Genomic DNA, 12,566 nt, shown 5'->3' with positions numbered 1-12,566 from the left:
AAAAAATCAAATTGCAAAAAATATGTTTTCACTTTGGAGTATTGTGTGTAGATGGGTGAGAAAACAACAACAATTGAATCCATTTTGAATTCAGGTTGTAACTGAACAAAATGTAGAATAAGTCAAGGGGTAAGAATACGTTCTGAAGGCATTGTATGTGTCCTCCTCAGCACACTCACACATGCAGAGGCAGAGGGAAAAAAGTATATATTTTTTGATGACTTCGTTTCAGCAACCACGGAATGTCACCCATATCCTGGTTGATTGTACTTTCGAGTTTTATGATGTTTTTTCATTGATTTGTTTCCCCGGCGCAGCTGCCGACCTCTATTGAGGGACGAACGTAATCAGCGCTGACGCAAATTAGATGGTTATTCGTTTCGAAAATTGACAGAAAAACAATAAAAAAGATGAAATGCTCCCAAATCAATAGATATAATGAAATTCAAATAATCCGAGAGATGAGGTCTCCATGGCAACTGATAATGTGGAAAAGAAAACAATTTAATAAAGGACAGACACGCTTTGAAAACAGATTGGGGGGATAGCTGTAAAGCGGGGAGAGGAGAGCAGAGGAGAGACGGAGGGAGGGGGCGAATGGAGAGACGGAGGGAGAGGGGGGATGTTTGTGGCTGTAGTGGTCGGTCCATAGCTTGTTTCCCCTCCCGCGTGTGAAGGATCTGTGTCTGTCCCAAGGACACGGGAATAATTAGAAAAGCTTTCAGGCCAGAAAGTGCAGATTCAGGTTTTAATACACAAAATTATTTCATGGGCAGTGAATCGGAAAACCATTTGTTGGTGACCTTCCTGAGAGCCCCCCCCCCCCCCTCTCAACCCCCAGTACAGGGCAAGATGGAGGCTGCGTGGCAGTGCAGCCTGAGTTATGGCATATTTGTATTTTTATAGTGGCAGGGGGAATGGAGTTGGTGAGGGGGTGTGTGTGTGTGTTTTGGTGGGGTGGGGGCCAGGGGGGTGGGAGGGTGTCAGATAAAGCTTCACTGAGGTGGGGGCATTGTGTGTGTCTGTGTTTGTGTGTGGCTGTCGGGTCCGGGTTGCTGGCAGGAGGGAGGCAAGGGAGAGACAGAGCATAGGAGAAAGAGAGAGAGGGGGAGAAAAGGGGAAGTTGCAGATCTGGCTGTATTTACAGATCAGTTGTCAAAAGAGCCATTTAAGGGGAATGCAACCATCCTTGCATAATGACAGGAGAGGTGTCTGTTTATTAAAAGGGAAAAGACAACGGTAAAACACAGAGAGTCAAACAGGGTTTTTTATTATTGAAGACAGAGCAGCCAGGGAGGGGGTGGCAAGGGAAAGGAGTGGGTGTGGAGTGACTTCATTGTAGTCTATGGAAGGTATGTTTTAGGTGCCTTTTCACCCTGTTCACTTGTTACAGGGAGAATCATGAGATGACTATGGTGTCATTTTATTTCTTTGAAAACATTGTTGTTTGGTTGTTGTTGCTTTCTCTATTTAAGCAGGAGGGTTGCTACTTACTTGTGTGATGCAACCGGTAATTCAAACGCTAACAATGATAAGGATCGATAGTCTCCTGAAAGTACGATAAGGATCGATAGCCTACTGAGTGTACAATAAGGATCGATAGCCTACTGAAAGTACAATAAGGATCGATAGCCTACTGAAAGTACAATAAGGATCGATAGCCTACTGAAAGTACAATAAGGAATCGATAGCCTACTGAAAACAATAAGGATCGATAGCCTACTGAATGTACAATAAGGATCGATAGCCTACTGAATAGTACAATAGGATCGATAGACCTACTGAATGTTACAATAAGGATCGATAGCCTACTGAATGTACAATAAGGATCGATAGTCTACTGAATGTACAATAAGGATCGATATGCCTACTGAATGTACAATAAGGATCGATAGCCTACTGAAAGTACAATAAGGATCGTAGCCTACTGAATGTACAATAAGGATCGATAGCCTACTGATGTACAATAAGGCATCGATAGCCTATCTGACATGTACAATAAGGATCGATAGCCTACTGAATGTACAATAAGGATCGATAGCCTACTGAAAGTACAGCTTTTCTTTTCGAAGTGCCAAACCAAATTCACTCCTATATTACCTCATTACCTTATCCACAAAAGTGTCTCGACCTTCGATCTCTTAGTTTAACATCCGTATCCCATTATTTAACATCCTATTTCTCTAATTGCTCATTGTCAACGTATTTGAGACTCCCTGAAAGGGCGGTGCGCAAGCTTGTCTGTCAAATGTGCTTACCTTCCATTTTTGTGTCATTAAAAGCGTTTGTTTGAGTCAAATAAAGGGCGATACACCCTCTGTTTAAACAATGCCAACCGCACGTCGTCCAGGATATCGTATCTTAACAACAGATAATCTTATCCTGTTCCACCTGAGCAATAAAAGAAAAGACGTCTGCATCATAAGGCTTTGGCTGATAACCCCCCCCCATTATTTGAATGACGGATGAGCTTAATTGAGACTTTTGTATTGCCTCAATACACGCTCGTAAAAATAGTTGAGCAATATTTCATATAAACTTGACGGATCAGATTCTGTTGTTGTCAGCAACGTCCCTAACCTTTCTTAATGAGAATTGGGCTGAAATCACACTAAAGATATAAACTGCCTGGCACTCCTATAGGACATCGTTCGCCTCATATCATATCATTAAGTGCCTTGTTTATGGTTAAATTCCAAGCACGCCGATTAACAGTAGCGTGTTTAACTTACCTTTTTAGTTTTAGACTTATGTTAATGGCCAGTTGTTTTAGTCTAGTGCTTGGTGTTAAAGGGATAGTTCCCAAAAAAGTATCATCATCACAGTTTTTGCTCTTTCTTGAAAACTTGACTGCTGACATGTACCATGTTTTGGGATTTTATTAACAGTGGACTAATTAACAAAATACCAAAAGATCATTTTGTGAACTATCGCTTTAATTTGGGCCTAAGATTGTTAATTCCAGACTTTGACTGTCTTGTATTTTACTTTGTCTCTTGCTTTTCTGTAGCAAAGCAACAGCAGCCCTCATTGTAATGAGTGAGTACTGGGGATTTGGCATTCTCTAGTGGGCCAGCTAATATTCTCCCAGCGCTAAAAGTGCCCCACAAGTAAGAGAGAAACTAGAAATTCCCCACTGTAGAATTACAGAGAGCTTTCAGATTTAGCGTGCCTGTGTCAATGAAGGGTGTTTTTCTTTTCTGGTTTTTTTCCTAAATCAATCTCCCGGGGACAAAAAATGGATTGAGACCTGAAACGTGAGACCTGATAGGCATCCACTTTCACTGTAGGGGAGAGGGTGTGTGTGTGTGTGTGTGTGTGTGTGTGCACGTGTGTGCGTGCATGTGTGTGTGGTTGTGTGTGTGTGTGGCACATGTGATCAGTATCAACAACAGCCGTAGCAGCAGTAGTCGCTGTGAGTGTGTGTTTCTGTGTGTGCGCGCCTGCCTGCTTCCTCCCTCCTCCGGCTGTTGGCTCTCACTGATACAGTGTAACTCAATCTGTGCCACCACACACACACACACACACACACACAGACACACACACACACCACACCACACTATGGGGGCTGCGCCAGGACTGAGCCGGGCCAAATAGGGCTGAACAGGGCCAGGGAGCAGGCCATGAGTTCACCACCCACTACCCACCTGCCACACACACACACATACACACGAACACACATACTCTGCACGGCACAGGCTCTCATTGTAAGCAGTGACAAGATGACGCTGGTTAAGTGGCTCCTCTCTCTTCCCTGGGCCTGCTTTTCCCACTGTAACTGTGGGGTGGAGAGGGTGGTGAAGGACCCCTACTGGTTAAGTGGGTAAACTCGCACAGCCTTGACATCTGTGCTGAGGGAGGGAGGGGGATGGGGGGGAGGGGAAGGTGGAGAGGGGAATGAGAGCGAGAGAGAGACAGAGAGAGTGTGAGAGAGGAAGATAGAGAAAGAGAGAGGGGAGTGAGAGAGTACAGCCCATGCAGGCATTGAGCCGGTTGAGGAGAAGGAGAGAAAATGCCTTGCTTTGTGGAGAGAATTCTTCCAGAGCAGGAGGGAGAGGTGAGACATAACACAGAGGGCGGTCTCCTGCCAGGTAAGACACTCTCTCTCTTTCTCTCTCACACACAACACTTTCTCACAGACACTGGGGGTAAAGATACGTTGAGGTACACAGGTCTGGTACTGGTGGCTGTCAGTGTGAGGCACGCATGTGTAGTGATGGGAGGGGGGAGGGTGCGCGTGTATGTGTGTGTGTGTTTTTGTTTTCAAGTTGTTATAAAGATTCTTAATGTATATGTTAGACTATGTAAGACCTGTGTATTTCAAGAACAAAGAGTATTTTCAGAAATGGCCAAAAGTGATTGAAGTGATTAAAGTGATGGAATGTGACTGGGTTAAATTATTTTGGGGGATAAATGTTTGATGTTTAGTCAGTGTTACCTCTGTATTCCACAGGTGTACTTCTATCTAGGTTACACTGTTTAACTTTTTAAAGGATTAGATACAGTTTACATAGCCAATAGTTATCACTTACATTCATTAATAATGAAAGAATGTTTGCAGTTTTCAGCAACATTCACAGACTATTGGGACACAATAACAAAAAAATCAAGAATTTCGCGACAATGTTTGCTGAGCTAAAGTGAGTGACTTGTGCTATTGGGCTAGATGTATCACTGTGTTTAGATACTGATGTACGGAGGAAAGTTTGTCAACGGAGGGATTTTCTACAGCTTCGGGTGCACAGTGTCTGTGGAGAGGGTGAAGGACTCCTTTCTTTCTGTCCCTGCAGACAAATATATCCTCCTCTAGTACAATAAAATGTTCCCCTTTTGGTTAAATAAATACTGGGTCTGTGAACCTAAACAGGTTTGCATGTGGCCCTCTCGTTCTCCTCTCTCTCTCTCTCTCTCTCTCTTTCTTCTCGTATCGATCTCGTTTGATGTCGGCCGCAACATCGGCAGTTTACATCTCACTCTCATCGCTCAGAGCTCTCCTTCTCCCTTCTACTCTCATCTCTCGTCTCTCTCTCTCTCTCTCTCTCTCCTTCTCTTTACTCCCCTCTCTCTCTCTCTTCTCTCTCTTTCTCTGCTCTCCTCTCTCCCTCTCTCTCTCTCTCCTCCCTGCTCTCTATTTTCTTTACTCCCAATCCCTCTCTCTCTCTTTCTCTCCCTTTCTCTCTTTCCCTCTCTTTCTTTACTCTCTGTCTTTTCACACACACTACATGGGCCTGACATCCCTCGACGAGGCCCTCACTCGACGAGGCCCTCAGAAAAGAAACAAGAGACAGAAGTTTGTTGGCTTTTATTTTCCCAATGGTTGTTTATTTGTTTTGATAACAAAGCAAACAGGCTGAAGGTGGAGTCACACAATTTCATTTGTCTTGCGTTACCGTGGCGATGTGGCAACCGTTCTTGCGTCCCAGGAGGACTGCTATGGTTGCAGCTTTTGTGTGTGTGTGAGAGATTTTACTAAGCAGATATTTCCCCCTCTGTTTTCACTCTGACCCGGTAGGAGATTGATGACTGAATTGTGGAGTACATGTTAACAGTAACTGGTGATTTATAGAAATACTTAGGGGAAGTGAGGCCGCACAGACTGGAAGGAAAAAGATAAAGCCTTTTAAGTTAATGCAAAAATATAGCCTTTTAAGTAATAATTGTTGTTACTACTGGTGAGCCAGGGTGGGCTAGAGGTTTGAGGTGAAGTATGTGTGTGAGAACCAATCTCTAAGGCTACTCTATTGAACAGAAGTCTCAGTTAGGTCCTTTCTCAGTTGACAATTTTACCTCATTTTCACTTTTTAATACCTGTTTCTGTGCAATTTGCTTCAAACTAAAACCATTCAATTTTTGGTGTCCCGGTCAACTACAGTGCAGTAGAAAGCATTTGGATAAACTACTATACTGCAACAAGTGTGCTCCTATTGATGTGTGGAAAGCTGCATAGCTACAATCCGTCACAAAACCTGCATGCAATTTCAGAGGAATCAGGGTCTTTCCTCCTTTTGGCTCTTGAATCCCCCAGATATTATCTACTTGGGGAAATATGCTACTATTCAAGTACTGTTTAAAGATTCAGACCACTTGAATGTCCTCTACAGTTAGATTTTTTTTATTTTATTCTTCCTTTTGTGGAGTAAGGAAAAGTGCTTACCTAGGAAGAGGGATGTCTTTTATTTTTTCAAGCCACCTTTTAGACTGAGTGAAATGTTTCCCCCAGTTCGCTCACGGACAACTTTATTTCTTACCAGGGATTTAACACTCACTCAGTCCCCCCATAAATACAGCGTCCCTTGGCCCTTAGCTAACCATAACTCATCTCGCTAACTCTCTGGCTAACTAAACTCAAATAGCAGAGCGGAGCTTGTTTGTATTTTTCTGTCTTTCTATTTCTCTCTCTCTCTCTCTCTCTCTCTCTCTCTCTCTCTCTCTCTCTCTCTCTCTCTCTCTCCATTCGTTCTCTCCCTCTCTCTCTCAGCTGACTAGTAAGGTGCAGATTCTCTCTGACTACTATAGTCTCAACAGTCGGCCTTCTGCTGCTGCTCTGATATCTTTGGCCCAACTTGTGGACCAGGTTTTTCGGAGAAAATGCACATTTGAACAAGAGCCAATGCAATCTGCTCGAGGCTATTTAGAGTGAACCTAATGCTCCAGGAATGAACGTGACAACACAGGAGAAATATGGACGTCGTCTTTACATGTCGTGACCCAGCTCAGACCTAAAAAAGGCTGAGGAAAATCTTTGATATCTCTCAATGAAGATCTCTTTGTATGAAGCAAAGTTGAGTTGAGATCCTTGCTTTCTAGGCACCTGTTGAAGGCACCAGTCCATGGAGTGAGGGAGACAGTTGAGAAACATATGCTTAGCTGCCAGTTGCTATTTAGGCCTGTCTTCCTGACAGTCTTCCTGAAAATCAGTTTAAATCATATGAGCGGAGAAAGTCAGAGTACAGTGGAAATGTTTACTGATCTCGTGCTGATCGACAGGTTGGAAGAGACATTGTTTTTTGCCGAGCTGCTGAATTGGTTATGATCTTCTCTGCCTGTACCTTCTGTTCTCAGCCGTTAGTCCCACCGGTTGGCAAGAGCTGACACTGACAACTCCTCATGCATCTGAAGGCCTCTTTAAAGTCAACATCGCACATTTTGATGTCTCGTGGCGGCTCCTCGTGTTTTGTTGTATTTGCATTTGAAAACAGGGGCTTGCTTGGAGAAATTCCCCTCCTCAGTGGCACGGGGAGGTAGTTCCCTTTCTGTCTCACTCTCCTCCTCTCCTCTGCACTGTCCTTCTCTTTTTGATCTCACCATCAAATCTTTCCTCCTTTCTTATGACTGACACTCGCTGGAGAGCGGCTTGGGATATGCGCTCGGGGAAGAAGACGTTTGAGAAAATGCGCCCAAGCAAGCTATCACCTTTGATAAAGACGCGGGTTCCAACAGGGGAGAAAAAAAATTAACATTGTTAGTAATGAAAATGCCATCCAAGAAGGCAGCACTCCTCTCATCTCAACCGATTACATTAACTGGGTACACACAGAGTCAGTTGCACTTTGACAACATTTGGAAAATAATAAATTCAAGTATAGGCCTAGATATCAACACTTAAGAAATAATCTATAATGTTGAAATAGTTTCAAATCAAAATGTTCATTATATAATATTTAATATGACCCGTAGTTGATATGCCTGTGTTTTGGAGCATTGAGCGAATGGCTCCTAGGCAGTGCGGTGAGGTAAATCCGGGCCATGCTTACCGGCTCCACAGTTTGGCGGAGACCCCGGGGATTGATGTCTGTGGACCTGTGGGATCCTACTGTACCTTTATTACACATCAGCTGGGTACCAAACTAATTTGATGAAATGCCACTTAATCGCTGGCACACCGTCAACTGTGTCACTGGCTGGTAAACTGACTGGCACGGCACTCGAGTGCGTATCGCACAAGAAGGAGGAAAAGAATGGAGGAGGGGGTGCAGGAGGAAAAGAGGAGAGCACCAGAGATGTTAGCTTTAGTAATTGCTACCTCCATGGAGGAGCAGGGGAGAGGACAGTGAGGCAAGCTTACAGAGAGGGCCCTGTGCACAGATAATAATGGGGTAGTATTGCAGCTCTGACAGTGTTAATCTTAGAGCGTGCAGAGCGTGTTTCTCTCTCTCTCTCTGTGTGTGTGTGTGTGTGTGTGTGTGTGTGTGTGTGTGTGTGTGTGTGTGTGTGTTGTGTGTGGTGTGTGTGTGTGTGTGTGTGTGTGTGTGTGTTGTGTGTGGTGTGTGTGTGTGTGTGTGTGTGTGGAGATAGGGTGCCTCTGATATTTACCCTGCTGGTAAGACTGTCAAGCCCACCTGACAACACAGTTTACCCACCCGGCTGTCACCCCCGCCTCTCCCTGCCACTGTAAGACACTTTCCAAGCGCTCCAGTACGTCCTCGCCCTCCTTCCACACAACGCAACTGTGCTGGGATCAGCTATCAGCACCCATACTCATCTTCCTCTCTTCCAGAGAGGGGGGAAGAAAGAAGAAAAGGGAGCACGGGCCAACTTCGTTGGCTTTTTCTTTCTTCTCTTTCTTTTCGTCTTCTATTTGAAGTTTGCGAGGCACTTGTTAAAGCCTGGCTGCATCCCGACACACTGAGAAAGGTTATGAATATGCATCAAGGCACCATATGGCTCCCCTAGCACTGGGACTAGGTGTGTCCAGAAGGTAGAGCGGGCGTTGATGCATTATTCGCCATTCAAATTACAGACGCCGGTGAGAATCCTGCAGGAAGTTAGAAGTACTAGTTCGACACCACTTTAGACAGGGTAGAGCGACTACAGTACCTACGGTACTGAATGGCGTGAAGCAACAGTAACGTAAAGCTGTGGATGAGCACAGTGGAGGGCCTAGGCTGCAATTCGGTTCTTTTTTAACAGAGTTCCGACCTGTACGCTGCCACCTGACATGAGTGTGATTAAAAGTGATATTTCTGACACGTTAGGATGCGCACGGGAAGTAACCTTCTCTAAAGCGTTCATTATTAGATGCATGACAGACCTGAATATTTATAAAATAGGCTTTAATAATTAATAACAGCAATCTGCTACCGTAATTCATCAGATTTGCACTTCAACGGAGTATCCGTTTTCACTTTAAAATAATAATAAGAGGAATATTAATGCTGCAGAAATGTAAAACGGGCAGCTGTATAGCATTCAAACATGCAAGCTTCAATGTTCAGTTTTGAGGTGTTTTAAATGTTTTGTATCTATAATTATTTATTCAACATTACGTTATAACCAGCAACACGATCCTTTCTCAAGACCTATGTGTTTGATGCTTGACATTTTGTCAGTTGTTTCTGGTGAAAGAAGCAGATGATGTTGAGAAAATTCAGGAAACCAGGTGGGTTTTGGTGTAGAATGCAAAAGGAGTTGTTGTGGTTTTTATCAAAAGCATATTATTTGTTTGAGTCAGCTAGCAACACTTCCTTTTGTAGCCTATTTTGTTTCTTGGACCAAAATAGAAGGCTCTTTTTCTCTGTAAAGCAGCTTTACACCCGCCTCATGGTTTCACAGTCACTTTTTGTTTCAATGCAACTTTCAAATCCAACCAAGACACATTGTTCTTTCAACAAAACTCTCAAAGACATGACTTTTCTGTTTTAGGTGAAATAGAAACATTTAGTTCTTCCTTTACTTCCACCTCTAGTTTAGTTTTAACCTGTGTTTAACTATACAGCATTTTTTGTTGTTGAATTTTTTTACTCTTCCCATTTGAGCTGAACTGTGTATACGTTTCATGTGTGTAGAAGTGTCACTGTACATATTTGAGAGTGTGTGTGTCAGAGCCTGTGATGTGACCTGCAGCCAGTAGTCAGAGGAGCAGTGTGATTGGAGAGTAAGTACCATGCTGTCCAAGGGCCTGCAGCCACCTCAGACTCTCTCTCTCTCTCTCTCTCTCTCTCTCTCTCTCTCTCTCTCTCTCTCTCTCTCTCTCTCTCTCTCTCTCTCTCTCTCTCTCTCTCTCTCTCTCTCTCTCTCTCTCTCTCTCTCTCTCTCTCTCTCTCTCTTTCTTTCTTTCTTTCTTTCTTTCTTTCTTTCTTTCTTTCTTTCTTTCTTTCTCTCTCTTCTCTCTCTCTCTCTTCTCTCTCTCTCTCTATGCCGACTGAAACGCACATACACACACACACAACCACCATCCTCATGTCCACTGCAAGTACACATACTATCGAACCCCGTTGTCTTTCTAACAACTGACAAACCCTAGCTGTGACTACACTCACCTCAGCCCCATGCTGTCAGAGGTAAATAAGAGTCAACATACTGCAGAGTTCACCGGGGGGACCCGTCTCTCTTTAATATGCTCTCTGCATCCACACCCCAGGCCCCAAATTGGGAATTTCCACCATGAGACTTTCCACCAGTGTTTGGTCTACCGGCTTAGACTTTTGTGTTTCCTTAGTGAGGCCCAGAAAAGAGACTTAGGCCGTGCAAGCTTAAATGACAGGAATATCCATTACCTTCAACCAAATATCATACTCATGATCTTACAAAGAAGGCTATTTTTCTTTACCTAAATATCTTTGACTGCACTGTATGCGAAGGGAAAAATCTTTACTTTTTTTTTTACTGAAAGCGTAAATGATAAATACCTTTCGCAGGCTTTCTTTTTACACGGCTTTCGCCTTTCAGATAGAGGCTACAGTAAAGCTACAGTAAAGGTCTTATCGTATATTTAGCTAGCTACCTGTGCTAGATGACATTTAGGGGGCACCTGTGATTCATTCCGCCGCACTTAAAATCCAAAAGAGGAAAAATCTGTCAAGCAGAGCAAATGCTTTAATGGTGGCCAGGGATCAATGTTGTCAGCGCAGGCATCCTATCTGGAAATGTACGCTTTTTGGTTAATGTCACCTCCTCCCTCTCTCACAGTCTCTCGTCTCAAGGAGATCGGCAGGAAATCTGATGTGAACAATCCGAAGTAGGCCGAATTTGAGGAAATTGCTTGAAAAACATTGACTTGCTCTCTCTCGAACACACACACACACATAAACGAGGCCCCTTGTATCTGAAAAACAAATTTGAAAAGTAACCTTGGAAATCAATTAAGCTGTCCCGGGAGCTGTAACGTTTCCTTGAGAAAGACCACCTCCCATTTCTCTCCTCCCCCCACACTCACACTGAGTTGGTACTGGCCATTAAAATGCTGCCATATGCAACGAAGGAGCTTTGTCATGTGCTCAGTCGGTGTGGGCCTTTATTCATTTTTTTTTTAGCTGCAAAGTGCCTTATAGGCTGTCAAAATGTCTTGAGAGTCTTGTTAAAGAAATGCCACAACTCATTTCAATGTAATGTTATTCATATGGCTGGTGTGAGAGGGGGCATGTCTGAACATCTAAACAGGCCTGCTTTTTAGGTTTCACATTAGGGGGTTATCTTGGAGGCCTTGTCATTGATTGACATTATCTGGCCTGACAGGGCCTCATATCAAGGTTAACCTCATGGACAAAAGCAAAGCGCCACCCGGACACACACACACACACGTCAAGGCCCTCTCCTCTCCGACTTCCTGTCCAATGGGTGTGTGAGAGAAAGAGAGTGAAGGTGTCCAGGCCTCATCTGCGTGTGCTGTGTGCGTGCGTGTATGTTTGTGTGAGCGCGTGCGTATGTCCGTGCACCCGCAGTGGAGATTTCCGCACTCTTAATTGATAACTAATGGAGCGGCTTGCGCTGGGTTTCCCCTAGAGGACAGGCCCTCCTGATGGCAGTGGTAGCGGTGGGGAGGGGGATGAGACTGACTTACTCAGCAGTGTGGTGCCGGAACCCGGTAAATTAAATATATCCCCAAAGATAATGACTTGGAGTGACAGACACCAGTCTGTCTGGGGGGCCTCCCTCTCTCCCGACCTCTCCAGCCGTGTGCCCTCGCCGTGGAGAAGAGCCTGCACTAACCCCCACGCTTCCGCACACACACACACACACACACACACACACACCCCTGTCTCTTATACACATCTAGATGTGTATAAGAGACAGCACACACACTCCCCCTCACCCTCTCCCTTCCCACAAGCCTTTGCAACAAAAGCAAAAAAAGATCCCCGTGACTAAAATACAACTCAAGCAGTTAATCTGTACAGATATTAGCTCAAGGGCCCTCAAGTGGCGCACCGAGCTCGAGCGCCCTTCTTCCAGCATATCACCCACACTGCCCCAGTGCGGCTCGCCGTGGTGCCGACCGTCACACACTGCCGCCATGAGGGAGAGCCAGAGTCGTCGCCTCGCCCACGCTAATTTTGACTTCTTATTTGGTTGTTGGTTTTTATTTAGAGACTCCCGATTTGTGGTCTAGCTACCTGGAATACAGAGAAATGGTCTTTATTTGAAACTACAGTGCCGGCTGCTAGGACAAATGTTAAGTGCAATTTTAGAAAGGTACTGTAGATGTCAGTCTGCTACGCAACTAGCTGAGGAATCACCCTCTGCGGCAAACTGAATAAAAAGTTAGCTGTTTTGGTTCTTCTTGCCTGTCAGAATGGCTCACGTCTCCCACGTTATTTTCTTTGTCTGATAAACCGTTTGGCTCGTCT

At 44.5% G+C, this 12,566-nt stretch overlaps 1 protein-coding gene across 7 annotated transcripts in view; it reads left to right on the top strand.

Moving 5' to 3' along the window:
- Positions 1-12,566, top strand: part of casz1 (castor zinc finger 1) — a 253,000-nt gene that overhangs the window by 192,545 nt on the left and 47,889 nt on the right. For 5 of the 7 annotated variants that reach the window (XM_023991152.2, XM_070444471.1, XM_070444473.1 and 2 more), the window contains exon 1: positions 3,900-4,091. The exons of the other annotated variants lie outside the window; for them this stretch is intronic. In XM_023991152.2, the coding sequence (XP_023846920.1) occupies positions 4,013-4,091 (79 nt within the window). In that variant the 5' untranslated portion in view covers positions 3,900-4,012. Of the gene's footprint in view, positions 1-3,899; positions 4,092-12,566 lie in introns of those variants that run through there. 7 annotated transcript variants of the gene reach the window in all.

The sequence above is a fragment of the Salvelinus sp. IW2-2015 genome, linkage group LG7, assembly GCF_002910315.2.
Source record: "Salvelinus sp. IW2-2015 linkage group LG7, ASM291031v2, whole genome shotgun sequence".
Taxonomy (NCBI): domain Eukaryota; kingdom Metazoa; phylum Chordata; class Actinopteri; order Salmoniformes; family Salmonidae; genus Salvelinus; species Salvelinus sp. IW2-2015.
Note: the sequence above shows the minus strand (reverse complement) of the source record. Positions and strands in the feature narration are given on the sequence as shown.